This window comes from Panthera leo, chromosome D1 (genome assembly GCF_018350215.1).
Source record: "Panthera leo isolate Ple1 chromosome D1, P.leo_Ple1_pat1.1, whole genome shotgun sequence".
Lineage (NCBI taxonomy): Eukaryota > Metazoa > Chordata > Mammalia > Carnivora > Felidae > Panthera > Panthera leo.
Window position 1 is genome coordinate 108756232 of NC_056688.1, and position 27530 is coordinate 108783761.

Sequence of the window (27530 nt, forward strand, 5' to 3'; positions counted from 1 at the left end):
CCCTCTGCCGCGGAAGGAAGTGGCCCAGAGTTCGTCCAGGAAATCAACTGGGCGGGGTCTGGAGAGGGCTTGCCCTCTACCTGGGCGCTTCTACGTGACATTTGGGAGCCGAGGCAGTTGGGTGGGCATGGCAGCCGCCAGAAGAAGCGGAGTTGGCCTTTTTTTAGGGCCCAAAGATCTCCACCTGAATCATTATTGGGGCTGGGTGTGCTCCTTGTAGAGGTGCTGCTGGGATGGAGCCTGAGAGCAGATGAGGGTCCCCGGAAACGACGCTCCGGGAGAGACACGCCCGGAGGGCGTCTGCTGGGATGTACTTCCTTGACCTGCGTCACTGGGGCCGCACCGTTGGCTGAGTAGCCACAGCTCTTACACAGCAGTTAGGATGGGCTGTGGGAATGTTCTATGTGCGCCTGTGTATATTAACTGACTTAATCCTCACTATGACCCCAGGAGGTAGATGCCATTATTACAGCCCCAACCGTTATCTGCTGCTGCCTCCCAATAACGATCGGTTATCATTAGCGGTCTAATAAGGACAAACCTTTGCCGAGCGCGCTGCCTTTATGATTCCATTGGATCCTTGAAACACGCCTATGGGATGGCCTGTGAGTTCCAGTTTCTCAGAGGGGAGAGGTGAGTTGCCCAAAGTCACAGAGCCAGTGCGAGGCCAAGCCAGGCCTCCGGCCAGACCGCTCAGTCTCTAGGGCCTCAGCTTGGCGCCACATCCCTGCACTGGTGGTGGTGGTGTCCCATGGGGATTTGCCACGACAGGGCCTTTTGGCGATGCTTAGAAGTTTGGGATAAGATTTAAAGGCTCTACATCCCTCCGGAGCCTCCTCTGGGCCCGGGTCTGCCTGCTGCCTCCCTCCTGGGCCTGGTGTGCAACTTCCTGGCCTTTCTTATCCTGCCAGGACCTGGGGGGCCACGTGGTTCGAAGGAGATCTTGTTGTGAGAGTTCAGCTTGGCTCCCATAAAGCCTCATTTGAGCTGGGAGACAACCCAGGAGGCAGGAGGAGGGAGAGGGCCCACCTCAGGCGCCCCCCGGCCATCTTCATAGGATGTGAGCACCCTCCCAAATGGTCTGGAGGTCCTTTTCACAGACAGATGGGAAAACACAGGCTGAGTGAGGGCAGGGGACTTACAGCAGGTCAACAAAGAGTCCCACAGGGGCAGGGCTTGGCCCTGGGTCCCAGGACCCCCAGCCCCGGATCATTCCTCAGCATCCTCCTATAGTTTCCCCCCTGGAAGGAAGTTGGCCTCACATACCCTGACTGACCCTTCCTGGCCTGCTTTTTGCCGGAGCCCCTGAGACTGGCTGAGGACTGGTTGCCATAGAGATGGTGGGGAGGGCAGTTCCAAGGCTGGCAGATGGGGGTGGGGGATGGGGCAGGACACCAACATGCGAAACACCCACCAACAGCTGATCAGGACTACTTCGGGGAGACCAGGGCGGGACACGTGGCTCCAGGCTCCAGTGACGACCACAGGGCTGCTCAAGTTTCTGTCGGACATCCCCCAGGCTGAGCAGGTGAGGGAGGCCCTGTGGGAGGACTTCCAACTGCCTGGAGGCAGGCTGGCTGCCTGGGGTCCACCTAGGCCAGGGCTGAGGGAGGCCCTGGAGAAGCCATGAGATTGAGCTGAGGCCCAGGTGAGAGACGGGGGGTGGGGGTGGGTGGGAAGGGGACAGGGACCCTAGGGAGGCCGAAGTCGTCCAGGGCGACGATGAGGAAGACACCCAGAGATGACTCCCAGCCTTCTGGTGGAGTGATTTGGGGAACACTGCGGGAGGAGGAGGGTTTTGGGAAAGATCATGAGTTTCCTCCACCTTGACTCAGCAAGTCCGGGACCCCATGGGGCCATTCAGAAGAGCTGCCCCGGGGCCCAGAGGCAGCACTGCACGTGGTGACAGATCTGGGCTCTGGGGACAGACTCAACATGATCAGGTCCTGGCTCCGCTTACCCGCTGGGTGACCTAAGTCAAGTGATTTCCCCTCTCTGAGGCTGAGTGTTCTCATCTGCAGGATTGGGGTAATAGTGGAATACAGGGTCCTCGGGAAGGTTAAATGAGTTACTGAGAGAAAATCCTGAGCAGCTGGCAGGTACTCAGTGAGGAGCAGTGGTTGCTATTTAAATACTAAACACTGAGATGGTGATCAGTCGGTTATACTGGTAACAAGAGTCCAGGGGGGTGCCTGGGTGGCTCCGTCGTTTAAGCGTCCAACTTCGGCTCAGGTCATGATCTCGTGGTTTGTGGGTTCGAGCCCCACGCCAGGCTCTGTGCTGACGGCTCGGTGCCTGAAGCCTGCTTCGGATTCTGTGTGTCTCTCTCTCTTTCTGCCCCTCCCCCACTCGCAGTCTGTTTCTTTCTCTCTCAAAAATAGACATTAAAAAAAAAAAAAGTCCAGGGGGCCACTTGGGGTGCACAGAAGAGGGAGATCCCCTGAGGGAGGTGTGAGGTGGTCCAGGAGCCTGCTTGGAGCTGGGCCTCCTCTCCTGTCTTCACTCAGGGGAGGCTTGGGAGCGGTGATGGTGTAATTCAGGGCCAGCAGCCGAGGTCTCGGAGTGCTGGGCAGACGGCAAAGAAGGACCGGAGACCCAAGGTCCGGAACAAGAAAGGGCATAGCCCTGCTGAGGCTGAAGAGTAAGCAGCTGTGCGACCGGCCGGGTGGGATGTTGGGTGTCAGGCCCCATGGGGGGGGCCGGCATCCTGACCTTGACCCCTGCTCCCTGTCCTTTCCTTCCTCAGTCTCATCCCTTCTGCTCCTCGGAAACCCTCCTTTCCCTTCCAGTGGGCCTGGGAGAGCTTCCTCACTGATGGTCGGGCCCTGCTTCAGCCCGGCCACCAAGCCCCGCCCTTGCCCCGAGCCGTCACCCAGCACAAGGCCAGGCTCAAGTCCACAGCCACCCTCCCAGATGCCCACGGCTTCTGCTGGAAGACAGAGGTGCCAAACCTGGAGAGGAGCCAGCGGCTCAGGGCCTGGGACGGCATCCCTACCCCTTCTGGCAAAGGGGGGAGCCAGGAACTGGAGGCCCCCAGTGAGTGTGACCTCCAGCCACCTGGGAAGAGGTCAGGCTCAGGATCAGAGTCTGAGGAGGGCGCTGAGCCGGAAGCCCTGGGTGCTGAGGAGGTCGAGAGGGGTATGAGCCCTGGAGAAATGTCCCAGCTCCTCAAGAGGGGGTCGATCTGGGAAGAGGAGCGGTTTGCAGGGGTGACGGAGGAAGCTGAGGAGGGGGAGCACAGGGCCCCCCATAGAAGGAGGGCTGGTTCGCAGAGAAAGGGGCAGAACTCTGGCAAGGAGGCCTTGGATGAGGGTGACCTACAGCGCAAGGCGAGCAGCTCCAACCTTCGAGGGCCGCAGACGAGGAAGTCAAGGGCCAAGGAGCTGGAGAAGCTGCAGAGGCAGTTACAGCAAGAGTTGGACTGCGGTGAGTGTGGACTTCAACGTTTGGGTCCCCCAGGAAACTACACAGCGGGGAGACAGGTTGGGGAGCCAGCACCCTGGGCCAGGAGTTCAGACAGGGCTGTGCTGTGCTCCACATACTAGGCAGGATCACCCGATGGGCTGGGAGGGGGGCTACTCTCTAACTTGTCCCGTTGTGGACAGGCCCTGAAAAGCAGCCCTGGAAGGCTTTGCGGGCTGCTGTGCAGGCCTCCAACCGGAGTGGGAAGACCTATGCCTTGGGAGATGAAGAGACTTTCCAGTTTACCAACTTTCCTAACCGTACCTTCCACAAACGACAGGAGGCCACCAGGTAAGGTGGAAGAAAAAGGAGGATGGGAAGAAAGGACAGGAAGTAGAGAAGGAGCCAGTTCTCTAGAGACGTTGAATCATTCATCATCTCATTCATTCCTTCATTTATCCATTCTCCAATCTTCTGATCATCCAATCTTCTATGGATCTATCCACCCACCCACCTGTCCTCCCTCCCATCCATCCATCCACCCACCCATCCTCTCTCCCATCCATCCATCCATCCACCCCCCACCCGTCCTCCCTCCCATCCATCCCACCCATCCATCCATCTCTGCCTTCTTGGCCAGCTATCTATCGATACAAGCTACTTTTCATTCATTTCCCATCTTCTATCCATCAATTAATCTATTAACTAAGTGATTAATGCAACATATATTGAGTATCTACTCATGGGTCCTCAGGATGTAAAGATAAAAAGACTTGGTCCTAGCCCTAAGAAGCTCAAGGTCTGTTGGAAAAGGAGACGGATGGGCAAGACAGCAATGAGGGCAGTAGAGTTAGACAATCGCTATACTTGGGGCTTAAACAAAAGACACTGGAACAGAGGGGGAAAGCCTGGAAAGGGGGCACCTTTGCATTGTCTAGGTGAGGGATGATAAGGGCATAAACCAGGTGGTCATGTGAATGGAGACAGGGGGGATCCATTTAAGAGATATTTGGGGGCTGGCTCAGCAGGTCTTGGTGACTGGTTAGAAGTGGCAGGTGAGAATCCACTCAGCACTCTAATAGCACCCTCCAATTCTTACTGTCATCCCCTGCTTGCTTCCCATGCTTCCCAGTTTGCTTAGGACAAAGCCCAGATTTCTTGGTAAGGAGCCTCCTGTCTCCCATGCCAGCCAGTCAGAGTGCTAGAATGCCCCATGCTCTCCCTCCCTTCTCTACCGGGACTGCCCCTCTTCCTCATTCACCTAGGTAACTCGGATGCATCTTTCAACTTGCAAGTCAGGCGCCCTCTAGGAAGCTCTTCCCTGTGCTTGCCTCCACCATAGCTTTTGCCACGCGGCATTGCATTGGGGTCCCGGGGTACCTGTCTATCCCCGTGTACAGAGCTCCCTGAGGACAGGTACCAGATCTTATTGATCATGGCCTCTCTGGTGCCCCTACACAGGACCTGGCACCAGCTGGTGCTCAATAAATACGTGCTGAGTGAGTGACCGCATCTTCCCTTTTATTAGTCCAACCATGATTGAATTATGCACGAAGTCACCAACACTGAGTTTCTAGTTAGGTTAAGAACTGTCCTAGGTGCTGGGGAGACACTGGTGGTGAAGAGGAGAGATAAGGAACCCTGCTCTCATGAGGCTTACATTCTCCTTGGGAAGAAGGATAATTAATAAAGAAATGAACAAGATGTATAGCTAGAGGCAGAAGGGGTGGTCAGGGACTCTCCTTCTCTCTCACTTTTGAACAAGGACCCAATCGACAAGAAGGAACTGGCCATAAGAGCTAGGGGAAGAATGTTCCACATGGATCTCGATGTTGTCTATTCAACCGTCCACACCATTCATCCATCCGGTCATCCACCCATTGATCCCATCACCAATTTGTTTCTGTTTCCCATCCATTCATCTATCTGTCTGTCCCTCAAACCCAAAGGCATTAACCTAGTTCCTGCCAGAGATGGGGGTCAGAGAGAACCAGAGCTGGCCCCTGCCCTCAAGGAGAGCTGCTCTGCAAGGGGAGGTTAGCAATACACGCGGGGTCACAGGTGCACCAAGCCCCACAGGGCTGAGGATGTCCACCGTTGGGGCATACAGCTGGCTGGAGCGGGACGAGGCCTCCAGGAAGAGTAGCGAAAGGCCCCGAGGCGGGCCAGATGCGGCCCTCATCACGGCACACTTCCAAGACGAACGCCATTCCCCGGGCCTTTGGCTCTCTGGGCTCCTGCGATCCCTCCCTCAGCCCCCCACACCCCTCTGCCTGCTCCTGGTCTCCATGAGACTGCTGCTCCCCCCAGACTTCTCCCACCTTCTTCTTTCCCTCCCCCCTCCCAAGAAGCCTGTTGCAGGCCTGGGAGCGGCAGCAGCAGGAGGAGTTGCAGCGGGCCGAGCTGCGGAGGGCCCGGGAGCAGCGGGTACAGCAGCAGGTGGCTCGCTGCCTGGCGGCCTATGCGCCCGGAGGGAGCCGGGGGCCGGGCGCCACCCAGTGCAAGCTAGAGGAGCTGAGGTAGGAAGCCTGTCGCCGGGGCGGGGAGAGGGCAGGGGGAGGCAGCGCGAGAGATGTCAGCTGTCAGACGAAGGACAGAGGAGATGCAGACCTCCCCTCCCCTCAGGGCTGAGTCTCCACAACCATCTTCCAGGCCACTTGGCCGCGCTTTACCCATGAAGACACTGAGGCACTGGCGGAGGAGGAGCTGAGGCGAGGTCACCGGCTAACAAGACCGATCCCCGCAGCTGGCAAAAGTTCACGGTTAAAATGTTCTGCCCGCATTCCCACTCGTTCTGATCTTTTCCGATTTCAAAAGCCAGGGATGCTTCTTGCAAAAAAACTCCGACATTACCGGAATAGTTAACATGGCACGTAAAGCGAGCCTGGGATCTCACTCCTGGGGACAACCGTTCTTTGCCATCAGGTGAAGGGTCATCTGTTTCACTCTCTCCCTATATTTTCACGCTTAAAAAGAAACGGGCAAATGTGTATTTAAAAGTTTTTTAGACTCATAACAGGACCATGAAGTGGGCATTAGCATCAGAACGATAATTCGACGGAGGAGGAAACTGAGCTCAGAGAGCTTAAATAATTGGCCAAAGGTCACAAGTGAGCTGCGAAGCTAGGATTCCAACGTGGGCAGCCACTGAGTCGCGCTGCTACGTGGTCCCGGAGTGCTCGGATACCCAATCTGCAGATAAACGGCGCCAGGATGGTCCCCCCAAAGCCCTACCTAGTGAAACAGACATCACAAATAAATATGGCCACCAGGGCCGTTGACATTGAGCACCTACTGGGTGCACCTGGCAGCAGGGTAGATCTTTCCACAACTCATCTCCTTTCATCCTGGGAGAAGGGCCAGGTCAAGGTTGAGTGGAGTGCTGCGGAGAGACCCGAAGGTCTCTGTCCTGCAGCGGCCCACCAAGGATTCAGTGGGGTTCTGATCACGTACTCTTTGAGGCTCAGTCTTATCATCCCCAGTTTCGAAGATGAGGAAACCAGGACTCTAAGAAGTCAAGGGTGTTTTAAAGGAATCCTTGGCCAGTGATGGAGGAGATGCCTTCTCCACGCCAGACCTCAAGTTCATTGTTTCTTAAATAAGGCAGGAAGCCTAAAGTTCAGAACTCCAAGGGACGGATGTCAGTGAGAGGAGTGTTTCCCACACACCTTTTATTTTCTACTTGAGAGCAGATATATGCCACGGGCTCTCTCAGCCCTTATAGCCCGTGAAGTTTGCTCTCTCCGAGCCGCAAAGACTCTGCCCTGTGCAGGAGACGCTGGCTCAACTAAGGTCACCCGGTGGTAGGGAGGCTATGTGGCTTCCTTTCCTTCCCAGATGCTGGACAGGGCTGACATCCACTCACAGGCTTCCTTTCTGCCTGGGGCTCCAAGATGTGGACTTCCTCTCCATTCTAACGAACAGCCTCAAGAATCAAGCAGGAAAAACATGCAAGACCTCACAGGCGACACAGAGACCAAACGCAAGCTGGCGCTCCCCACCCCCTCCTTCTGTAGCTGCTGAAATGACCTCTTGAATGCCGAAGACTCCATCTTGCAATAACTCCTGTTCCTGGCCAAGGGTTTTCAAATTCATCTCTTCTTCTCGAATGGAGGAAGCTTCCTTCCCTGGCACATAGCCAAAGATCCTGGCCGGCACATTTGCTAGAGGTCCCGAATGGGTCCTGGGGTCTTGTCTGCTTCTCCCCTCCCGTCCTGTGTGTGGGTGCTGCCACCAATTCCCGAGACCTCTCCTGCGTGCTTCGCAGGATTCCTGGTCTCGGGTGTTAGTACAGCCAGGGGGCCCCTCCTGCTGCCAGGATACCCGGCTTGAAGAGCAGACACATTTCAGACAAGTGCACAGACTGGGTTTTTGTAAGTGGATTTGTGCTTCCCCAGTGCAATCCTGATATTTTCGGGATGCAGTCTGTCATCTGCAACATGTTTCTTTTGTTCCTCCCTCCCATTTTCCAAGCCGCGTGCTTATAAAAACCACAGAGAATGGCGGCAAGCTTGTGTAATCCCTGCCATAGCACAGAGGAAACTGAACCCAGAGCCCAGACTGGGGCCTTGCCCAAAGCCACAGCCAACAGCCACCGCTTCTTCCTCACAGGTGCAGGGTGAAGGGGCGCAGAGGTATAAACGCAGGGAGGGGAGAGGCCCTGCAAGCTGATGCCCAGTTGCTCCGAAGCCGGAGCTGGTCCCTCCGCCTGGGGGTGGCTGGGATGCTAGATGAGCTCCCGGCTGCGCAGCCTGCAGACTTGGGCTCGGGGCTCAGTCTCTCACTTCCCAGCTGTGCGACCTTGGACAAGTCCCTCAACCCCCCTGGGCCTCCGGCTCATCATGGGTAAAATGGAGCAAATAATTTCCACCCCACTGACCTCAGGAGGAACCCGGGGCGAGGCTGGGAATGAAATGGCTTTGCAAGGTAAGGGCGGGGAGGACGTCACGTCCCTAGCGAGGAGGAGTGGACTCAGGACTGGGGACGGGTTGTGCTCGCGGCTGGCTGCCCACAGGTCCGTCTCCCTGCAGGCGTCAGGAGCGACAGCGCTTTGCTCAGTACCAGGCAGAGCTGCAGGGCATTCAGCACAGGGTGCAGGCCCGGCCCTACCTGTTCCAGCAGGCCATGCAGGTGAGGCCTAGCCCCTGGACGAGCATCAGCCTCCCCGAGAGCAGCGCTTCTCATTGGCTGAGTGCGTAGGGATGTAAGTGAGAGTGGGCCCCCTTAGACGGGACCCCGGGGCCACCGCCCATCCGGAAGCCCTGGGACCTTCACACGCGGCACCACCCGTCCCCGGCAGCCTGCAGAGCAGGAACGCTTCTCTTTCTTCAGGCCAATGCCCGGCTCACGGTGACCCGGCGCTTCTCCCAGGTGCTGTCAGCACTGGGACTGGATGAGGAGCAGCTACTGGCTGAAGCAGGAAAGGGGAACACAGAGGGCGCCTCCGGGAAACCCAGGTGAGGCCGTCTAGCTAGCCAAGGAACTGGCTCTGCCCAGCTACAGGGAGAAGGGAAGTGGGGGGGCCACCGCCAGTACTCTGGGCCCTACAGGGTCTCCCCTAGCTGTGGCCCTGCCCATCTCCAGCCTGGACTGGACCATCTGGGAAGAAGCTGAGAAAACTCACCAGCAGCCATGTTGATCCGCCCTGGATCTAAGTCCTGGTGGCCCAACCCCTCGGCCTGAAGGACACTGCCTAGCTCTAGCAGTCAATCGGTCCTTCCCTAGGCCCTGTCCCCCAGGTCACCCGAGGAAGGCAGGACCGGGGTGATGCTCTCCAGATCCCGGTAAAGAAACTAAGGACCTGGTCCTGTCCAAAAGACACAGGAGCGAATAAGCAGCAGAGCCGGGCTGGGAATCTGTGGCCAAATGAGTGGCCACACACCAAGACCCCATTGTGGGGTGGGGCCCCACAAGTCACCCCCTGTATACTGTCCCTTGTGCTTTAGAACAAGGTGATGCACAGCAGGGATTATGAGGCCCATGCATAAGGACACTGAGGCTTCAGGAGGGGAAATCACTCGCTCGGGGTCTCACAGCACAGGAGCCAGATTTGAACCCACATGTCAATAATGGCCTTTCCCCTCCTACAGCCCAGGTCTCCTTGGGCATGGGGGTGGGGAGCTAGAAACCCATGGTCTCTACCTATGTCTTCACCTTTAAGGAGCCACAGGTCAATGGGGGTAAGGATGGAGCACTCTTCTGAAAGCCCCCCAAAGGCAGAACCCACTGGAAGCCAGCCCAACAGGCACTCCACTCCAAGCCCAGACTGAGCCCAGCTCCCAAGATAATGATTAAAGGCTTTATGGAAACACACTGTGTAATTTCTGGTGGTGCTGGGAAGAGGCTGCAGGTTGGGAGTAGGAGGTGGCAAGTGGGTAGGCAGCAGGCTTAGCTTGTCCCATCACCCAGGAGCTCTGGCTGCCGGAGCTGCTCCCGCCCAGCACACACAGCCCTGCCTCTGCTCCCGAGTGGGTCGTCGCATAGGGCAACAGCTGCGGCTCCTCCACCCCCATTTCCGTCTATGCTGGGTCTTAGGAACTCGAGTGAATAGGATCTGGCTTTTGAGAACTCCTGGTGCGTGTGTGGGGTGGGGGTGGGGGGTAGGGGTTGGACCTTTAATGGGGTACATCACACCATAACAGGCCAGACGGAGCAACTGTGGGGTGGGAGTGTGAGAAGGGATTATGTGAATTGAGCCTTTTTTAAAAAGTTTATTTATTGAGAGAGAGAGAGGACATGCGCGAGCAGGGTAGCGGCAGAGAGAGAATCCCAAGCAGGCTCTGCACTGCCAGTGCCGGAACTCAGGAACCTTGAGATCATGACCGCAGCCGAAGCCAAGGGTCGGAGACCCAGACGCTCAACCGACTGAGCCACCCAGGCGCCCCAATTGGGCTTTTAACTTAATTTCAAGTGAGACGCCCTCCAAGGGGGGGGGGGGGGGGGGAGGGGGCTCACATACACAGATGTGCCGAAATTCTACACTCGGTTTTAGGGGATTCCAGAGTACAGGTTAAAAAGCCCAATCCAAGGCTCGTGGGAAGGCGGCGTCTGCTGACCACACTGGTTGCAGGGACTCGGAGGCTGGACTGTGGAGCCACGGGTGTCAGGAGACCATGCTGCGCTGTCCGACACCCGATGGAGCCAGGACCCTGGGGAGTCCACTAGGAGGACGCCCAAGGAGCGCCGGGCGCCGTCCACAGCAAGTCCGTGAGACACGCAGCGTCCGGTGCCGGGCGGGCGCTTCCAGCTCCCAGGTGGCTGGCGTAGAGCGCTTACAGCGGAGAGACCCGTAACCAGTACATCCGGTCGACGCCATCCCCGGAGCGCATGCGCAGTCAGGCTACCAGCTTAAAGACCGCCACCCCCACCGACGCGGCCGCTCTGGCGCCGCTGGGCTCCGATCCCGGCCTTCCCATGAACCTTTGGGGCAGGCTCCGGCGCGAACGACGGAAGCGGCCGCTCTTGGTTTCCGGCAACACGACTGCGGCTGCCGGGCGACCCGGAAGTGTTCCCATTTTGCATCGTCGGGCCTCGGCGGCGGCCGGGCTCCGGGCGGACGTGCCACCATGGGGTCGTCGAAGAAGCATCGCGGGGAGAAGGAGGCGGCCGGGACGACGGCGGCGGCCAGCACCGGAGGCGCCACCGAGCAGCCGCCGCGGCACCGGGAGCACAAAAAACACAAGCACCGGAGCGGCGGCGGCGGCAGTAGCGGCGGCGAACGACGGAAGCGGAGCCGGGAGCGTGGGGGCGAGCGCGGGAGCGGGCGGCGCGGGGCCGAGGCCGAGGCCCGCAGCGGCGCGCACGGGCGGGAGCGCAGCCAGGCAGAGCCCTCCGAGCGGCGCGTGAAGCGGGAGAAGCGCGATGACGGCTACGAGGCCGGTGAGGGGCGTGGCCTGTGGGGGCGGGGCGTACCCGGGGCCCCGGAGCGGGAGGGCCTGGGTGTGTGCGGGCCGAGTACTCTGGGCCTGGGCACCCCCAGACTGTCTTCGTCGGCACTCATTAAAGGGTCTTCTGTGGTTATTTGGGGTTGAGGGTTGTCTCCCTCCACTGCGCTCCGCGAGGGCAGAGATTTTGTTTTCCTTGCAATTGGCACGTCCCAGGCCCTCAGTAAACGTGTTGAGTGAACGGATGAATGAAGTAGTCCTAGCGTGCGTAGAGGCAGGAAGAAATCTGGTATTGAGCAGATCGTGCAGGGCTCATAGCAGGGATAAGAAACGGGTCTGAACGCAAAGGACCCTGTAGAAATTTGAGCTTTGTCTTGAGGGTGGTCGGGAGCCGTAGATTTGAGCCGAGGAGTGAGTTGATCATGTTGTTAGTGTCACCGCATTGAGAACTGGCTCAAGAGTAGTCAAGAGTGGAGGCCACGTGAGGGCTGATAGTGGTCTGCACCGAGGCAGTAGGAGGATGGAGAGACCCGAAACAGATCGAAATCGTGTTTTGCGGAAGGAATTTAAGACATCTTAGCACTTGGATGAGGGTGGGAAGAGGAAGGAAATGAAGATGACTCCTTGAATTTTGGTTGGAGCAGCTAGGTGGGTGGTTGTGTCGTCTCCTGAAATGGAGGAGTTTGGAAGAGGCCCTCATCTTTGGGCCTGTGTTCGGCACCTGATCCAGGCTTCTTCTTCTTCTAGCCGCCGGCTCCAAAACGAGCTCAGGAGATGCCTCGTCACTCAGCATCGAGGAGACCAAGTAAGTTCTGTCTCCCGTATGTTTCTGCTTTTATTTTCCGGGACAGCTTCTTGGGGGTGGCCTTCCCCACACTAAAGCATTCTCATTGAAATCAGAAGTGCCGTATGACCATCCGAGTTACAGAAGAGGACACTAAGATCTGAGAGGAAGGATGGCCCGCTGGTTAAGGGGCAGGCCAGGCCTGGTGCCTGTGTTCCCCATATTGGAGGCCAGTGTCCTTCCCAATGTCCTAGGCTGCCTGGGTCAGGTCCTGTTTTGGGGACCCTCGTGATCTCTCCGTCTCATCCTGTTTTCACCCCGTCTGTCCTGAAATGTCTTTCGTGCACCTGTTTCGTTGACGGCTCCTAACAGTTGTATCTCTTGCCCTCAGTAAACTCCGGGCAAAGTTGGGGCTGAAACCCTTGGAGGTCAACGCTGTCAAGAAGGGTGAGTGTGGGGCTGAGGATGGGGGTGAGGGAGGGCATTTTGGTGGAAGAAAAGGACCATCTGAAGGGTCTCTGAGGAGGGTGGGGTTATGGCACAGGTTCAGCCCCATTTAGTGGCGCTGTCCGTGTGTGTGTGTGTGTGTGTGTGTGTGTGTGTGTGTGTGTATGTATGTGTGTACATAGTTGCCAATAGACATGAGGCTTTTCCCTACAGCGGTCATGGGGGTTTGGGAATCAGCTTATTCTTTAAGTTCAAATGGCTAGCACCACGTGCTAGCCTTGTGCTGTGAGGCAGCATTAACCAGGCTGAGACACATGCGTAGCTGCTACAAACTGACCTGAGCTGTGCACGTGTCAGGTGTGTTTGTCTTTTAAAGCATGACTTGGGGGGCTTGTAAGGCGTGGAGGGTCCCATCATGCTGTGCGGGGTGACACGGAAGTGTGGGGATGTAGTGGGAGGAGGCAAGTGAAGGGTTCGATCCCCCCCTCTCCTGGCCCCTTCTGGCCCCCTGAGCTGGAAGGGGGCAGGGTGAGTGGCTCCCTCCTCTCCCCACCAGCCACGGGCAGGCATAGCCTCACGTCTGGGCCTCCCTTCCAGAGGCGGGCACCAAGGAGGAGCCCGTGGCAGCCGATGTCATCAATCCCATGGCCTTGAGACAGCGAGAGGAGCTACGGGAGAAGCTGGCAGCCGCCAAAGAAAAGCGCCTCCTGAACCAGAAGCTGGGGTGAGGGGGTCCCTGCCGGGGTGGACAAGGGAAGGACCTGAGGAGGCTGCCAGGGAGCTCTTGAGTCAGGTGGGGGGAGCAGGAAAGGGGTTCTCCAGAAGGCCACTTTCTTTCCTCTTCAGGAAGATAAAGACACTGGGGGAGGATGACCCGTGGCTGGACGACACCGCGGCCTGGATTGAGCGGAGCCGGCAGCTTCAGAAGGAGAAGGACTTGGCGGAGAAGAGGGTGAGCGCCCGGGGAAGCTGGGGGCGGTCACTCAGGGCCTCTGGCAGCCCGACCGGCTGGTGAGGCAGGAGGCTTGTTCTTGGGAGGTGACCGGGCTCAGAGAGGTAGGAGGCCCACGGTCAATGCTGTCTGCTCTGGATTCCCTGCAATGGCCTGCTTTTTCTGCACTCCCACCTGGTAGAGTCCCACGTGTCTTCCAGTGATGCCGAATGGTGTGAGGTCATAGGTCACCCCCCTCCCATCCCATAGGCCAAACTGCTGGAGGAGATGGACCAAGAGTTTGGTGTCAGCACTCTGGTGGAGGAGGAGTTCGGGCAGAGGCGGCAGGTGAGGCTGCTGCAGCGGCCGAGGGCAGGGAGGGGTGGACGCACCACTGTCCTTAGTGCTGGGGTCCCAGGGCTCGGGGAGTCCGGTCCCCTGACTTGTCTGGACGTTCCCTCTGCCTTGTAGGACCTGTACAGTGCCCGGGACCTCCAGGGCCTCACCGTGGAGCACGCTATCGATTCCTTCCGAGAGGGGGAGACCGTGATCCTCACCCTCAAGGACAAAGGTGGGTTGAGCTCAGGTGCTCTGGTCGGGGACGTAGGCACTGCTGAGTTGAGGGCAGCTGTGAGTGGCTGCTGCTCCTGCCCTGTCCGCAGGTGTGCTGCAGGAGGAGGAGGATGTCCTGGTGAACGTGAACCTAGTAGATAAGGAGCGGGCAGAGAAAAACGTGGAGCTGCGGAAGAAGAAGCCCGACTACCTGCCGTATGCGGAGGATGAGAGCGTGGACGGCTTGGCCCAGGCAGGCCGGGCGGCACGGGGCTGTGAGATGGGGGCTCTGGGGCTTTTCGGGAACAGGCTGGATCCCGACCTGTCCCCCTTGTCCTGCAGCAGAAACCCCGCTCCATCCTGTCCAAGTACGACGAGGAGCTCGAGGGCGAGCGGCCGCACTCCTTCCGCTTGGAGCAGGGCGGCACGGCTGACGGCGTGCGGGAACGGGAGCTGGAGGAGATCCGGGCCAAGCTGCGGCTACAGGCTCAGTCCCTGAGCACGGTCGGGCCCCGGCTCGCCTCCGAGTACCTCACGCCCGAGGAGATGGTGAGCCCCGAGCCCTCCAGCCACGGCTTGTGATGGGGTGGGGCTTCCTCCCCCTCCTCCCGGGTCCTGTGCGGCCAGATGAGCTGCGGGGGATCGAGTGTGAGGGTCTTGGCCCTCATGGGTGAGCAGGGAGGTGTTGCAGGGAGCCAGTGGCTGTCAACAGAACGGGGACCGTCGAGACAGACGGTCCTGAGTTCGTGTTCAGGTTCTGCCGTCTAGCCAGCTCGTGCTTTGGGTGAGTCATTTGACCGTGAGGCCGAGGCTCCCCGTTTGGAATGGGAATGGCAGGAGCCCCCGTCTTGAGGGCCATCGCGAGGGTTAGTGACAGCGTGGGTGAGCGTAAGTTTACCTTCTGTGTGGAGTTTGTGTTTGGGAGGATTGTGAACGCAGAGGTAGACGCCGGGCTCGGTGAAGTGCTTGGCCGCGTGATTAAGAGCAGGACCCCCTGAGCCCCGAAAACAAGATTCGCAATCCCGGCTGTCCCTCTCAGCTGGGCAACCTGAGGCAAGGAACGTAGACTCTCTGTCCTCAGGTTTCGTCATCACAGGTGGGATGAAGTCCCACCTCCCTCACGTGTCGTCTGTGCGCGGGAAGCGCTTGGGACAGAGGCTGGCACGGAGGAGCACCAAGGAAGTGTTCGTTCTCGGGGGCCCGTGGCCGCCCGCCTTCCCCGTCTCAGGCGTCGCCTCTCCTCCCCTTAGGTGACCTTTAAAAAGACCAAACGGAGGGTGAAGAAGATCCGCAAGAAAGAGAAGGAGGTGGTCGTGCGGGCCGATGACTTATTGCCTCTCGGGGACCAGACTCAAGACGGGGACTTTGGTTCCCGGTGCGCTTGCAAAGAGGGGTGCGGGGTGGGGGCTGGCCTGGCCCGGGGGCCCGTGCTCACCCGAGAGGCCTCTCCCCCCAGATTGCGGGGCCGGGGTCGGCGCCGAGTGCCTGAGGCGGACGAGGAGGCCCCGGAGGAGGAGGAGAAGGAGCCGGCGCCTCAGCCCTCGCAGTCGGATGACACCCGCCTGGAGAACATGGACATCAGCGATGAGGGTGAGGCGCCCTGCCGGCCGGGGGCTGGTGGGGTGGGGGGAGCGGTCAGGGGCGGGGACGAGCACCCTGGGGCGAGGGGATGATTCGAGCAGAGGCCTCCCGTGTTTCCCCGCCAGAGGAGGCAGGAGGCGCGCAGGCCGGGTCCCCAGAGGCGCTGGAGGAGGACGAGGCGGAGCTGGAGCTGCAGAAGCAGCTGGAAAAGGGGCGCCGCCTGCGGCAGCTGCAACAGCTGCGGGACAGCGGCGAGAAGGTAGGGGGCCCTGGGGCCGGGCGGGAGCGGGTGGGTGTTGGCCCCTCCGGGGCCGGGGTCTCCGGGGACGGGTGTGCCGTGGCGCCCGGTCCCCGTGAGCACGGCACCTGCACTCCGGCCAGGATCCTCTTTTTCGTTTAGCATCACGTCGTTAGCAGATCCCTAGGTTTGAGCGGCGTTTTTGCTCTAAGGTGGCGTAGGGTTGGGGCCTCCCCTGCCTCCCTCCCTTCTGTGGTCGGGTGTTGCGTGCCTGCCGCGAGTAAGGCATCGTCCCGAGGGCCGGGGAGTCCTAGGTGAGCAGGACCGCGGGGGGCCCTGTGCTCACGGAGCTGCGTTTCTAGCTGGGGGTGGAGGCCGGCACGCGTGCACGAACACACTCTGGTGGTGCCTCGAGCCGGGCAGACCGAACCCAGGAAGACGGAGCCGACGGCTGGGCGGCTGGCGTCTTGCATCAGCTGTCTGGGGGAGATCTCGCAGGGGGCGGCATCTGAGCTGAGACTTCTTAACACGAGGGGCCAGCCTCGCAGGGATTGGCCTAGGACTCTTGAGGACCCGGTGGTGTGAGCTGAGCGGAGGGGCCGGCGGTCCGTATGGCCTCGGTCATTGCTGACCCTCAGCGGGCACTAGCGTGTCTGGGCACCGCTTGGGTGCCCTGTCGACTCACTTAGGCAAGTTGCCCAGGGTTCCGTGACTGGTACGTGGGTTTGAACAGCCTGACTCCAAAGTCTGCGCGTTTAATCCTACCCCTCCCCCTTCTGCAGCGAGAGAGAGAGAGAGGCCGGGACGGGGAGCCCTGCGTGCCCAGCCGGTGGGGCACAGCAGTGGGAGCTCCTGCGGGGGGATCCAAGAAGCAGCAGCCCCTGAGGTCGAGGAGAGCCGCGGGAGTGGGGCTCACAGAAGCCAAGAAGGACTTTCGAGGAGGGACAGGCAAGTCAGGTGCGGCACAGTGTGTCAACGAGACTGAGGAGACACGGAAGCGAGGGCGGCAACTTGGGGCAGTTAGAGCGGGAGCAGGTGGACCGCACGAACACTGGAGCGCAGGGGCTCAGGCGCTCGGCCGTTGCAGCGGGGCATGGCTGCGACCCAGTAAGACTTTATTTGTGGCAGCAGGTGATGGCCGGTCCTTTGTCCACCGCTGCCCTAAAGAGGGTCAGAGAAATGGGCAGTAGCTGAAGGGGGCGTGATGGAGAGTAGGGTTGTTTTTTTTTTTTTTTTTGTACTTAATGGTTAATAGTGCTAATATTTACAGATGGGATCTAAGAATCGTAGAGTTTGTGGCTGGAAGGACTGCGCAGAGGTCACGTGGCCCGATGGTTCTCAGCCTGGGCTGAGCCCGAGTCACCTGGGGGTGTTTGTAAACATGCCTGGGCCGCACCCCGCAGCAGTTAGGTGCAGGGCAGTTGAAAGAGTATCATAATGAACTTAATTTTAAATTACTTTTAATGTTTATTTATCTTTGAGAGAGAGAGAACGGGGGAGGGCAGAGAGAGAGGGCGACAGAATTTGAAGCAGGCTCCAGGCTCTGTGCTGTCAGCACAGAGCCCGACGTGGGGCTCAAACTTGCGAACCACAGGATCGTGACTTGAGCTGAAGTTGGACGCTTAACTAAGACTGGGCCCCCGAGGCGCCCCCATGATGAGCTTTTTTATACGTTCTCTTAATTCAGTATTTTTAAACATTTTGTCACAGTGCTCTCGCCTCGCTTTCTCTTTTCTGTTTTTCTGAATCCCTGAAAGTAAGTTGCGGATTCTGTGACTCTTCCCTCGAGGCACTTCAGCAGGCGTCTCTAAAAATAAGGACATTGCCCTACGTAGCTGTGTTCCCTTAAAAATCCCATACGGTACTTGCTGAACCCCAGGCTCAGGGGACCCCACCTTCCCCGGAGGAAAAATCCCATAAATCCTCTGATAGCAGTCCATGACAAAACTTCCCAGTTATGCCCCCAACGCCTTTTGGGTTTGAACCAACGTCTAATCCAGTTTTAAATTCTCAGAAGGTTTTCTTAAGTGACGGCGATTCACGAGTGTGCTCGCTGCCGATCCAAGGGAGCCAGAGAAGTGAAGAGAAGGGAGGAGCTGTTTTCAGGAGCAAACCCTTAAGGAGCAAGGCAGGGGTGGGGCCTGGAGTGCTGGTCGGGGTGGCCTTTGAGTGGAGCCAGGTCACGTCGTGGTTTGTCTCGGGGAGGACAGGAGCGGGCACAGCAGGTGCAGGTGGCTGGTGGGGGGAAGAAGTTAAGGGAGCCCCGTCTGGTTGTCTGTTTTCCAGCGAGGAGGTGGAGGGTGGGGTGGACGCGGGGTCTTGGGGAGGTGGGGCGCTGTGTGGGAGCCCGGAGTCGGGTACGGGGCGAAAAGCAGGTCTGCTGGGCAGATGAGCGGAGACTCCGCGTTTGCAACAAGGGGTCGCGAGTCGGAAGTGGGTCTGCGCGTTTAAGGGTTTCTGCAGCCCGTCCGGTGCTCCGTGTTGTCAGCCAAGTAGGTGACGTCTGGGATGAATCCGGGTTGGGTGGGTCGAGGGGAGAGACAAGGTAAAGTGTTTGCAGAGGAGGGACCCCGCTGACGCACAGAATGCACGCTGGGCGCTACGGACGCACCAGGAGGGGCGACGGGTGGGAGGACGGGACTGGAGTCCTGGTGAGGTGGGGGAGTTACTGGATTGAGGCTTACAGGGTAAGTGAGCCGGGAAGATGGGAGGCAGCCGATGGAGAGGAGACGGGGCGGGGCTGTGGATGTCGGTGATGACAAGCCAGGGCCGGGAGGACGAGCCCTGGCGGGGGAGGGGAGGGGAGGAGAGGCTGGGGAAACGGTTGTTAGCCGTCAGGAGTTCAGCAAACCTCTGGGGTAGTGGTTGGATGGGTCCTTTGGAGGCAGAGGTCCCCGAGAGTGCAGACGAGAGTAGGGGCAGAGGGAAGGCAGGAGGCTGGGTGCCGGAATCCACAGTGAAAGTGAGGAGGTCGGGAGGTGATGGGAGCCCGGGAGCAGCAGGCGCCCCCCACGTGCCAGGGCCTGCGCCCCGCAGGACGTCGGGAATGAGGCGGAGCTGCTCTCGGCGCCTTCCCAGAGTTCACGGTGCCGCGGGATGTTAGCGTCATTCCGCGGCGAGTAACTTGCCAAGCGCCCCGCGTCCAGCGGGGAACACGGCAGCTGAAAGCACAGGAGTGTCTGTCCTCGTGAAACTTGGCTTCTAGTGAGAGGAGATGAGAGAGGGCAGAACAACATCCGGCGGTGAGAAGAGGAGAGAGAGGAGAAGGCGAGGCGGTGGGGAGATCAGGAGTGAAGGAGCGCTCCCGTTTTCAGTCGGCTGGTCGGGGGGGGCCTCCCCGAGGAGGTGACGGTTGAGACGAGATGAAGTGAGCCTCAGCGGCATCCTAGGGCACGGTTCCGAGGTGAGGGAGCACCCGGTACCTGAGGCGCTGAGGCAGGAGCGACCGGGCGCGCTCGGGAAGTTGGGTGAGGCCCGTGTGGCCTGGGCCACGGGGAGAGCGGCAGGGAGGGGGGTGGGCAGAGGCCACGTCGGGCGGGGGCTTGCTCTCGCGGTAGGTTTAGCCAGTGCGGTTCTGTCGGGGGAAGACCAGGTGGGATGGGGGCCCGCCGGGGACCGTGGAGACCAGGAGGAGCCGCCGTGTGTGGAGTGCATCTTGAGGGTGGCATTGACGGTGTTGGCTGACGGACCGACTGCGTGCGAGATCGCGAGCGGGTGTGAGAGGTTAAGGACGACCCCCAGGAACCTTGACTTGAACAGCTGGCCGTCGACTGAGTTAAGGAGCAGGGAGGGCTGTTCCTGAGATGGGAAGGGCTAGGGGAGGACGGGTTTGGGGGAGGACGACCCAAGGGTTCGGTTTTGGCCGTGTTTGAGGTGCCTTTTTACTAGACGTGTTGGACACCGAACGGGCAGTTGGATGCAAGAACTTGAACGTCAAGGGAGAGGCTGAGGCTGGAGGCATAGATGCAGAAGTCAGTAGGTATGTAGACGCGAGTCAAAAGCCACAGGAGTGGGTAGAGTCCCCAGGACGGTGAGTGTGGATAAAGGAGGGGAGCCCGAGGGGGAGAGCGCGCGAGGAAGACCGGGAGGACGGGGTGTTGTCCTGGAAGCCACGTGCCGAGAGGTTCTTGACAGGAGGCATCTGTGACAAATGCCATGGAGAATCAGGGTATCCGGGATGAGCGCTGACCTCTGGATTGGGCAGCACGGAGGTCATCCGTGCTGTTGCCCAAGGTGGCCTCGGTGGGAGATGCGGGCAGATCAGGCAGGCTGTAGTGAGGTTGGTGATACGAGATTACCAGAGGAAAGCCGGTCGTGTTTCTGTACCCCAGCGAGAGAGAGAAGATATGTTAAAAAAAAGATACTGTTTATGAAGGCGTTACAGGTGGTGAAGTGATACGGGCAAGCAATAGGCAGCTTGCTAAACAGATGTTTTCTATCTTTTCTAAACGGGTAACAGATAAGGAAGACAGCAACCAAATAAAAAGGAGTAAATGATGCGTAAGATTTGGAGGGGAGGGGCGCCTGGGGGGCTCAGTCGGTTAAGTGTCCCGGCTTCGGCTCAGGTCACGATCTCGCGGTCCATGAGTTCGAGCCCCGCGTCGGGCTCTGGGCTGACGGCTCAGAGCCTGGATCCTGCTTCGGATTCTGTGTCTCCCTCTCTCTCTCTGACCCTCCCCCGCTTGAACTCCGTCTCCCTCAAAAATAAACATTAGAAAAAAAAAAGACCTGTACGGGGAAGATCCTAGTCTGGTTTCAAAAGACATTAAAGAAGACAGGTACACTGTTGTTTTAGGCAGCTAGAGCTGCCCTGACAAAATGCCACAGACAAGGTAGTTTAAGCAACAGAAATTTATTTCTCAAAGTCCTGGAGTCTGAAATTTCGGGAGGGCGTTCAGGAGTTCTGGCTGCTCCTGAGGCTTGTCGGTGGCCGTCTTCTCACCGTGGCCTCTCGTGGCCTTTTCCCTGTGTGCCTGTATCCTTGGGGTGTCGTTCTCTCTCCACAAGGATACCAACCTGCTGGATTAGGGCCTCAGCCTTATGACCTCTGACCATGACCATCTCCTTAAAGGCCCTGTCTCCAGACACAGTCATACTGGGGGTAGGGTTTCAACATAGGAATTTGGGGGGGACGCAGCACAGTCCATAACAGCTGCGTTAACGGATAGGACATTTCAGAACAAAGTTAAGGAAATTATGTTTGTGACTTTGTAGCAGAGAAAAATTTTTTTCGTTTTTTTAATTGCATTAAAATACATAGAACATAAAATTTGCCACTTAGGCCTTAATATATATACATTTTAGAGAGAGAGTGTGCAGGGGAGAGGGGCAGCGGGAGAGAGAGCATCCCAAGCAGGCTCCACTCGGCACCGAGCCCGACCTGGGGCTTCATCCCACGACCCTGGGATGGTGACCCAAGTCAAAATTGAGAGTCGGACGCTCAACTGACTGAGCCACCCAGACGCCCCTTAACCATTTTTAAATGTTCAGTGATGTTAAATCCCTTCACGTGGTTGTGCAGCCAGCCGTGTCCTTCATCTATCCCTAGAACTCTTCCTGTCTTGGAACCCTGAAACTCCGTTCCCATTAAACACTCTCATCTCTCGGCCCCAGGCAGCCACGCCCTACTTCCTGTCCCTGTGATTTTGACCTTCTCCAGGGACCTCCTGTGGGGGGGGGGCGGGGGGCATCACAGGTTTTTGGGTTTTTTTTGCTTTTTGTTTTTTTGTGATTGGATGATTTTAGAAGAAAGATTTTTTAAACGATAAAAATGTAGAGCGTAAACCATGAGGGGAGGAAAAAAACCCCTAATATTTACTTAGAAATTAAGAACCGGTAGTTATTTGAAAAAGGTGTCACGAGGAGTACGAGATGGGCCTGGAGAAGATCTCTGCCCACGTGCACGTAACCGTCCCAGAAGGGTTGGTGTCGAGAATATCCGGACAACAAAAACGGGCAAAACGGGGAAACGGGCAGAAGACCCCAGCAGGCAGTTCACGGAAGCGGAAGGGGAAATAGCCAGTAGGATACCCAGGGGGGCCCAGCTTCGTTCGTGGTCAAGGGAAGGCGAGCCACGAGGACGTCGATCGGGTCCCGCCCGCACCGTCTGGCAGAAATGTCCGAGTCTGACGGGGTCAAGTGTCAGGGTTTGGAGCGGCCAGAATCCTCACACGCACTTGCCCGCGCGCTCCGGGGCCCGGGCGTCACGTCGCTGGTCGCCGCGTCCTGTGTGGAAAGACAGAAGGGCCGTCCGCGGCGCCAGGTGCCTAGGTTAAGTACGTTCACATCGTGGAACGCGATTCTGTAGCGAAAAGCTAACGAAGTACAGCCGCTCGTGTCAGGATGAATCTTAAAACGTATTAAAAAAAAAAAAAGCAAATCACGGAGGAATCTACAGCACGGTTCAGATTGTATGATGTTTTAAAAACGTGCAGCTGGGGGCACCTGGGTGGCTCAGTAGGTTGAGGGTCCGACATCGGCTCAGGCCACAATCTTGTAGTTCGTGAGTTCGAGCCCCACTCGGGCTTGCTGCTGTCAGCACAGAGCCTGCTTCGGAACCTCTGTCCCCCTCTTGCTGCCCCTCCCCCGCTTGTGCTTTCTCAAAAATAAAGCATTTAAAAAAAAATACACAACCAGGGCACCTAGGTGGCTCAGTCGTTAGGCATCTGACTTCGGCTCAGGTCACGATCTCACGGTTCGTGAGTTCGAGTCCCATATCGGGTGAGTTTAAGCCCTGCTTTGGGTAAAACATGAGCCCCCCACTTACGTAAAACACAAGCCCTGCTTCAGGTGAGCCCCGCTTCTCTTTCTGTCTCTCTCTCTGCCCCTTGCTCACTTGCGCCCTCTGTCTCTGTCTCTCTCTCTCAAAAAAAAAAAAACAAAAACAAAAAAAAACCACACAACCAGGGGCGCCTGGGTGGCTCAGTCAGTTAAGTGTCTGACTCTTGATTTTGGCTCGGATCACGATCTCACACCATGGGATCAAGCCCTGTGTCAGGCTCTGTGCTGGCCACATGGAGCCTGCTTGGGATTCTCTGTCTCCCTCTCTCTATGCCCTCCCCCTACTATGCGCTCTTTCTCTCTCAGAATAAACTTAAAAAAAAAAAAAAAAAGTACAACAAAATAATACCCTGTTTGTGGATGGGTCTTTGTGTGGTAAAACCGTAAAGAAAAGCTAGTGAGGGGCGCCTGGGTGGCTCAGTTGGTTAAGCGTCCGACTTCGGCTCAGGTCATGATCTTGTGGTTTATGAGTTGGAGCCCCCCATCGGGCTCTGCACTAATAGAGCCTGCTTGGGATTCTCTCTCTTTCTCTCTCTTTCTCTCTCTCTGCCCCTGTCCTGGTAGCTCTCTCCATCTCTCTCCCTCTTTCTCAAAATAAGTAAATAAACTTTATTAAAAAAGGAGAGTAAAGCCAGTGAATTATGAGCCCAAAAAGGGGGAGGAGACAGTCAGGCTTGAAAGGATATTAATGATATATCTGCGAGTGGGCCATGGGTGCCTGGGTGTGTGTTTAGTTATTACTATTTTTAAACATGCACGTGCCAGGACCCTTTTATGTTTATGGTGATATTCGTTAAAAAAAAAATAAACGTAGTAAAACAGGATGGAAGGAAGGGGTGTGGAAGTGGATGTGGTGACTGGAAACTTCTCTGAGGAGCTTGCTGTCGGGGCAGAGCACGAAAGTGAGGGGTGGAAGGAGGGGAGATCCTAGACGGTCCTGGGTGCTTATGGGAGTGCTGCGTGGAGGGGACCGGAGGGTGGCATCGGGAGCGGAGTTGTGAGGGGCCTTGGGGCCATGCTGGGCCAGAGGGTGGCCTGAGGGAGGAGCGAGGCAGGCGGTGCGGGGGGGGCGGTGGGTGCCAGAAGTGTGTGGGAGTTCCACAGGCGTCTCCCCACCCTGTGGGCTCAGGGAAGGGTTCTGGAAGAGGTGTTTGAAACTGGAGTTTGTGGGGTGAAGGGTGGGTGGCGGTGGAGTGGCCGAGAGGCCCTGGGTGCCCCGGTCCCAGAGGAAGACGTGAGGCTGTGGGGCTTTGGAGAACGGCCGTGTGGAATTCTGGATGTTAATTTAAAGGGCAGAAGGGAGCCATCGACGGCTTTGCGGCAGAGGAGTGACCTAGCGAGATGGGTGTAGGTGCAGAGTGGGGGAGCGGACGGGGAGCCAGGGAGGAAGCAGAGACCAGCCAGGTCCGCTGTGGACATAGGAGCGGCCTCTGGGTCTCGACGGCACCTCCCCAGAAACTTCTGGGTTTGCCCACAGCTGCTCCCTCCCCCAGGTGGTGGAGATTGTGAAGAAGCTGGAAGCCCGCCAGCGGGGCTGGGAGGAAGACGAGGACCCCGAGCGGAAGGGGGCCATCGTGTTCAACGCCACGTCGGAGTTCTGCCGCACGCTGGGGGAGATCCCCACCTACGGGCTGGCGGGCAACCGGGAGGAGCAGGAAGAGCTCATGGTGGGTCCTCGGGCGGCCTGCCCCTCCCCCCTGCTCCCCTCGGCTCCGGCTTGGGCCCCCCCCCCCCTCTGGTCAGGTCCCCAGGAACGAGCCTCGGGGCCCCGGTGGGTTAGGAGGCTGGGGGCGGGGAGGGGCTGGGGCTCCCTGGGCTGACCCTGGCCTCCTGACCCCCAGGACTTTGAACGAGACGAGGAACGCTCGGCCAACGGCGGCTCTGAGTCCGACGGGGAGGAGAACATCGGCTGGAGCACCGTCAACCTGGACGAGGAGAAGCAGCAGCAGGATGTGAGGGGCGCGGAGCGAGGCGGGGGGTGGGGGGGGGGAGGAGCAGGGGCCCACGGCGCAGCGGGGTTGGGGGCCGGGGGACCTGGAGCAGTGGCCCGTTGTCTCAGAGCCCCGCCGTCCCCCTCTGCGATGGGGCCTGTGATGCTCACAGGGTCGTGGTGAGGATTCAGCGAGGCGTCTGGCGTGGGGCCGGTCACCGGAAGGACCGCGGTTGTGTGCGGTGGGGGGAGGGTGGGGGGTGAGGGGTGAGAAGAGTCCGCGCGGCCCGCTCACCACCTTCGTCCCGTGTGCCGCCCCCCAGTTCTCTGCCTCCTCCACCACCATCCTGGACGAGGAGCCCATCGTGAATAGAGGGCTGGCAGCTGCCCTGCTGCTGTGTCAGAACAAAGGTGAGGGCTGTGAGCCCTGCGGGGGCGGCAGGGTGAGCCACTCCCCGGGCCCTGCGAGCTGCCCCCCTGCCCCCAGGTCTGGGGCGGTCATAGCAGCATCCAGCCTTTCTGCGCCGTGTCAACCCATTTTTGACGGCTTTGCCCATCCCCCCCCCCCCACAAAGCCACCACTCGCTCCTGAAGTCTTGGCATCTCTGGGGAGAACCGGGGCAGTGGAAGTGGTCAGGCCGTGGCCTTGAGAGACCCTGGCTTGAGGACCCGGCGGGCCTCCTGGAGTCTGACCACCGCCTCTCCCCAGGGCTGCTGGAGACCACGGTGCAGAAGGTGGCCCGGGTGAAGGCGCCCAACAAGTCTCTGCCGTCGGCCGTGTACTGCATCGAAGACAAGATGTGAGTGGGACGGTTGGGCAGCGGGTCACGGGGGTGTCACCGGCCGGAGGCTGTGGGGAACTCAGGCGGGGTGGGCGGTGCTGGCCCTGAGGCCCCCCGTCTCTCACCCAGGGCCATCGACGACAAGTACAGCCGGCGGGAGGAGTACCGAGGCTTTACCCAGGACTTCAAGGAGAAGGACGGCTACAAACCCGACGTTAAGATTGAGTATGTGGACGAGACGGGCCGGAAACTCACGCCCAAGGAGGTGAGCAGGGCTGTGGGCGACTGAGTCACGGAGAGGCGGGGCCCCTGCCCTTCCCGGAGGAGGCAGAGCTGCACCGCGGGGTCTTGGCTGGAGTGCTGGTGAAGTGTCAGAGCCCCTGTGCCTCAGTTTCCATCTCTGGGGGGCACAGCAGGCTCCATCATGGGCCCGTTGCCGGCCTGCCCCCTCGTGGCTTGACCTACCCTGGGGGCCGCCTTTCTGGTGGCTGGCGTCCTGGCCCCCGCCCCACTGGCGCTCTTCCCCACGTGCTCCCAGCCCAGCCTCGGGGTGCACCGTCAGTCTGGACGGCCCACCCAGCCCCAGCCCCTGGCCGGCTCAGCCTCCGCACGCAGGTCTCACCGAGGATCTTCAGTGTCCCTGTCGCGGCACCTCCGGCCCCCGAGTCCGTCTCTGTGACTCTGCGGAGCCCCTGGGGGGCGCCAGGTCGCTGCCTTCCTCCCGGCCCCGGCCCGACCACCCCTCCCCTGCCCTCTGGGGCACAGGCGGCTCTCACACGGTTCCTGCCCCGTGTCCCCAGGCTTTCCGGCAGCTGTCCCACCGCTTCCACGGGAAAGGCTCAGGCAAGATGAAGACTGAGCGGCGGATGAAGAAGCTGGACGAGGAGGCGGTGGGTGGCCCGTGGGGACGTGGGGTGGCTTCGGCACCTGCCGGTGCTGGGGTGATGGGTGTTCTGGGGCCCACTCCTGCCCTGTGCTGACTGGCCCCTGTCCTGCAGCTCCTGAAGAAGATGAGCTCCAGCGACACGCCCCTGGGCACAGTGGCTTTGCTCCAGGAGAAGCAAAAGGCCCAGAAGACCCCGTATATCGTGCTCAGTGGCAGCGGCAAGAGCATGAACGCGTGAGTGGGGAAGCACGGCGGGCAGGGCCGGGGCGGGGGTGGGGGCGGGGGCCGTGGCAGGGGCCACCTGACCAGGTGGGAAGGCCCAAGCCGGTGTCCAGCCTCATGCTTCTCTTCTCTCCGCAGGAACACCATCACCAAGTGAATCCGATCTCCCTTCCGATCCCCTCCCCGACTTTAATATTAAATAAAGTTCCCTCCTTATTTTTTCCTCCTGCGTCATGGTGCAGATTCCAGGGTTAGACCTGGGAGGAGGGGCAGGCAGTGCTGGGCGGGGCATCCGCTGCCCTCAGGCGGGCTCTGGTTGCTGTGTGACCTCAGGACGTCCCCGAATCTCTCTGAGCCTTAGTTCTGCCATTTGTACAATCAAAGCACCTCTGCTTCATAGACTGTCTTGTGAGGATGAAATGAGTTCATCCATCCATCCATCCATCCATCCATCCATCCATCCATCCGTACGTCCATGTACCCACCCACCCACCTGGCATTTAGAGGCGAGCAGGACCCCTCAGAGATGCCTCAGAGTCTGACATCTGCTAGGTATGACCCAGTGACACAGATAAAGAGACGAGGGAGAGACTGTCCAGATCCTCTAGGACAGTCCTCCACCCCCGCCCCCGGCGTGGTGGTTCAGGTCGTGGCTGATTGTCAAAGGTCACACCTTACCCTCGCCAGGGATGGCTGTCGGGTGAGAAGTGGAGGTGGTTTTAGAGCCTCGGTCACCCTGGTCTCTCCAGCCTCTGATGACACATGATCACTGCCCTCGGGGGCCCGGGACCGCGTGGGCCAGTGGGCCGGGCTCCACGCCGCGTTCCTCGAGGCCCTGTGCCGCCCCCGTCTGCTTGGGGACGTGTCCCGCGTGTGGTTCCCCAGGGAGGTGAGCTCTGAAGGAGGCTCGGACGTGCCACGACGGGACGCACCAGAGCCCTGAATCGAGGCTCCCGTTGGAGAGCTGGTGTCCTGCTGCCACCGACGCCCAAACACATTCCAGGTGGTTCACGGATTTTTTTTTTGAGGCCAACAAACACGAAGTAGAAGAGAAGGATGGTTTCAAACGGTCTCGCAGGAAGTGTAAGCTCGGGCGACACACAGTTGCCCTG

The 27530-nt window shown here is 59.0% G+C and overlaps 2 protein-coding genes across 6 annotated transcripts; both read left to right on the forward strand.

The window, feature by feature from the left end:
• The first annotated feature begins 1355 nt into the window (after positions 1-1355).
• Positions 1356-9712, forward strand: LOC122200863 (testis specific 10 interacting protein). Of its 4 annotated transcripts, none has more exons than XM_042906641.1 (8): positions 1356-1528; positions 2508-2641; positions 2747-3426; positions 3606-3753; positions 5751-5921; positions 8433-8532; positions 8734-8858; positions 9563-9712. In XM_042906641.1, exons 1-8 carry the CDS (start codon positions 1382-1384, stop codon positions 9669-9671), a joined length of 1614 nt encoding a protein of 537 aa, XP_042762575.1. In that variant the 5' UTR covers positions 1356-1381; the 3' UTR covers positions 9672-9712. The 4 variants fall into 4 exon arrangements, with proteins under 4 accessions (XP_042762575.1, XP_042762576.1, XP_042762578.1 ...); XM_042906642.1 differs by having other exon boundaries at positions 5754-5921; XM_042906644.1 differs by lacking the exon at positions 9563-9712 and having other exon boundaries at positions 8433-8605; positions 8734-8824.
• Positions 9713-10913: 1201 nt separating this feature from the next.
• SART1 (spliceosome associated factor 1, recruiter of U4/U6.U5 tri-snRNP) lies at positions 10914-26641 on the forward strand. Of its 2 annotated transcripts, none has more exons than XM_042905698.1 (20): positions 10914-11280; positions 12033-12090; positions 12461-12516; positions 13114-13240; positions 13363-13468; positions 13718-13795; positions 13919-14018; positions 14110-14252; positions 14342-14548; positions 15250-15374; positions 15456-15589; positions 15706-15839; positions 24092-24265; positions 24440-24550; positions 24852-24939; positions 25238-25328; positions 25440-25575; positions 26111-26200; positions 26309-26430; positions 26557-26641. In XM_042905698.1, the coding sequence occupies exons 1-20, from the start codon at positions 10968-10970 to the stop codon at positions 26573-26575; spliced, it is 2412 nt and encodes an 803-aa protein (XP_042761632.1). In that variant the 5' UTR covers positions 10914-10967; the 3' UTR covers positions 26576-26641. The 2 variants fall into 2 exon arrangements, with proteins under 2 accessions (XP_042761632.1, XP_042761634.1); XM_042905700.1 differs by having other exon boundaries at positions 14345-14548.
• Positions 26642-27530: the final 889 nt, after the last annotated feature.

Coding starts and splice junctions, on each gene's coding strand:
- LOC122200863 (XM_042906641.1), top strand. CDS start 1,382: ATGGGGCAGGACACCAACATGCGAAACACCCACCAACAGCTGATCAGG. Junction 1,529..2,507: donor ACATCCCCCAGGCTGAGCAG/GTGAGGGAGGCC, acceptor GTCTTCACTCAG/GGGAGGCTTGGGAGCGGTGA. Junction 5,922..8,432: donor TGCAAGCTAGAGGAGCTGAG/GTAGGAAGCCTG, acceptor GTCTCCCTGCAG/GCGTCAGGAGCGACAGCGCT.
- SART1 (XM_042905698.1), top strand. CDS start 10,968: ATGGGGTCGTCGAAGAAGCATCGCGGGGAGAAGGAGGCGGCCGGGACG. Junction 24,940..25,237: donor GCTGCTGTGTCAGAACAAAG/GTGAGGGCTGTG, acceptor GCCTCTCCCCAG/GGCTGCTGGAGACCACGGTG. Junction 25,329..25,439: donor TACTGCATCGAAGACAAGAT/GTGAGTGGGACG, acceptor TCTCTCACCCAG/GGCCATCGACGACAAGTACA.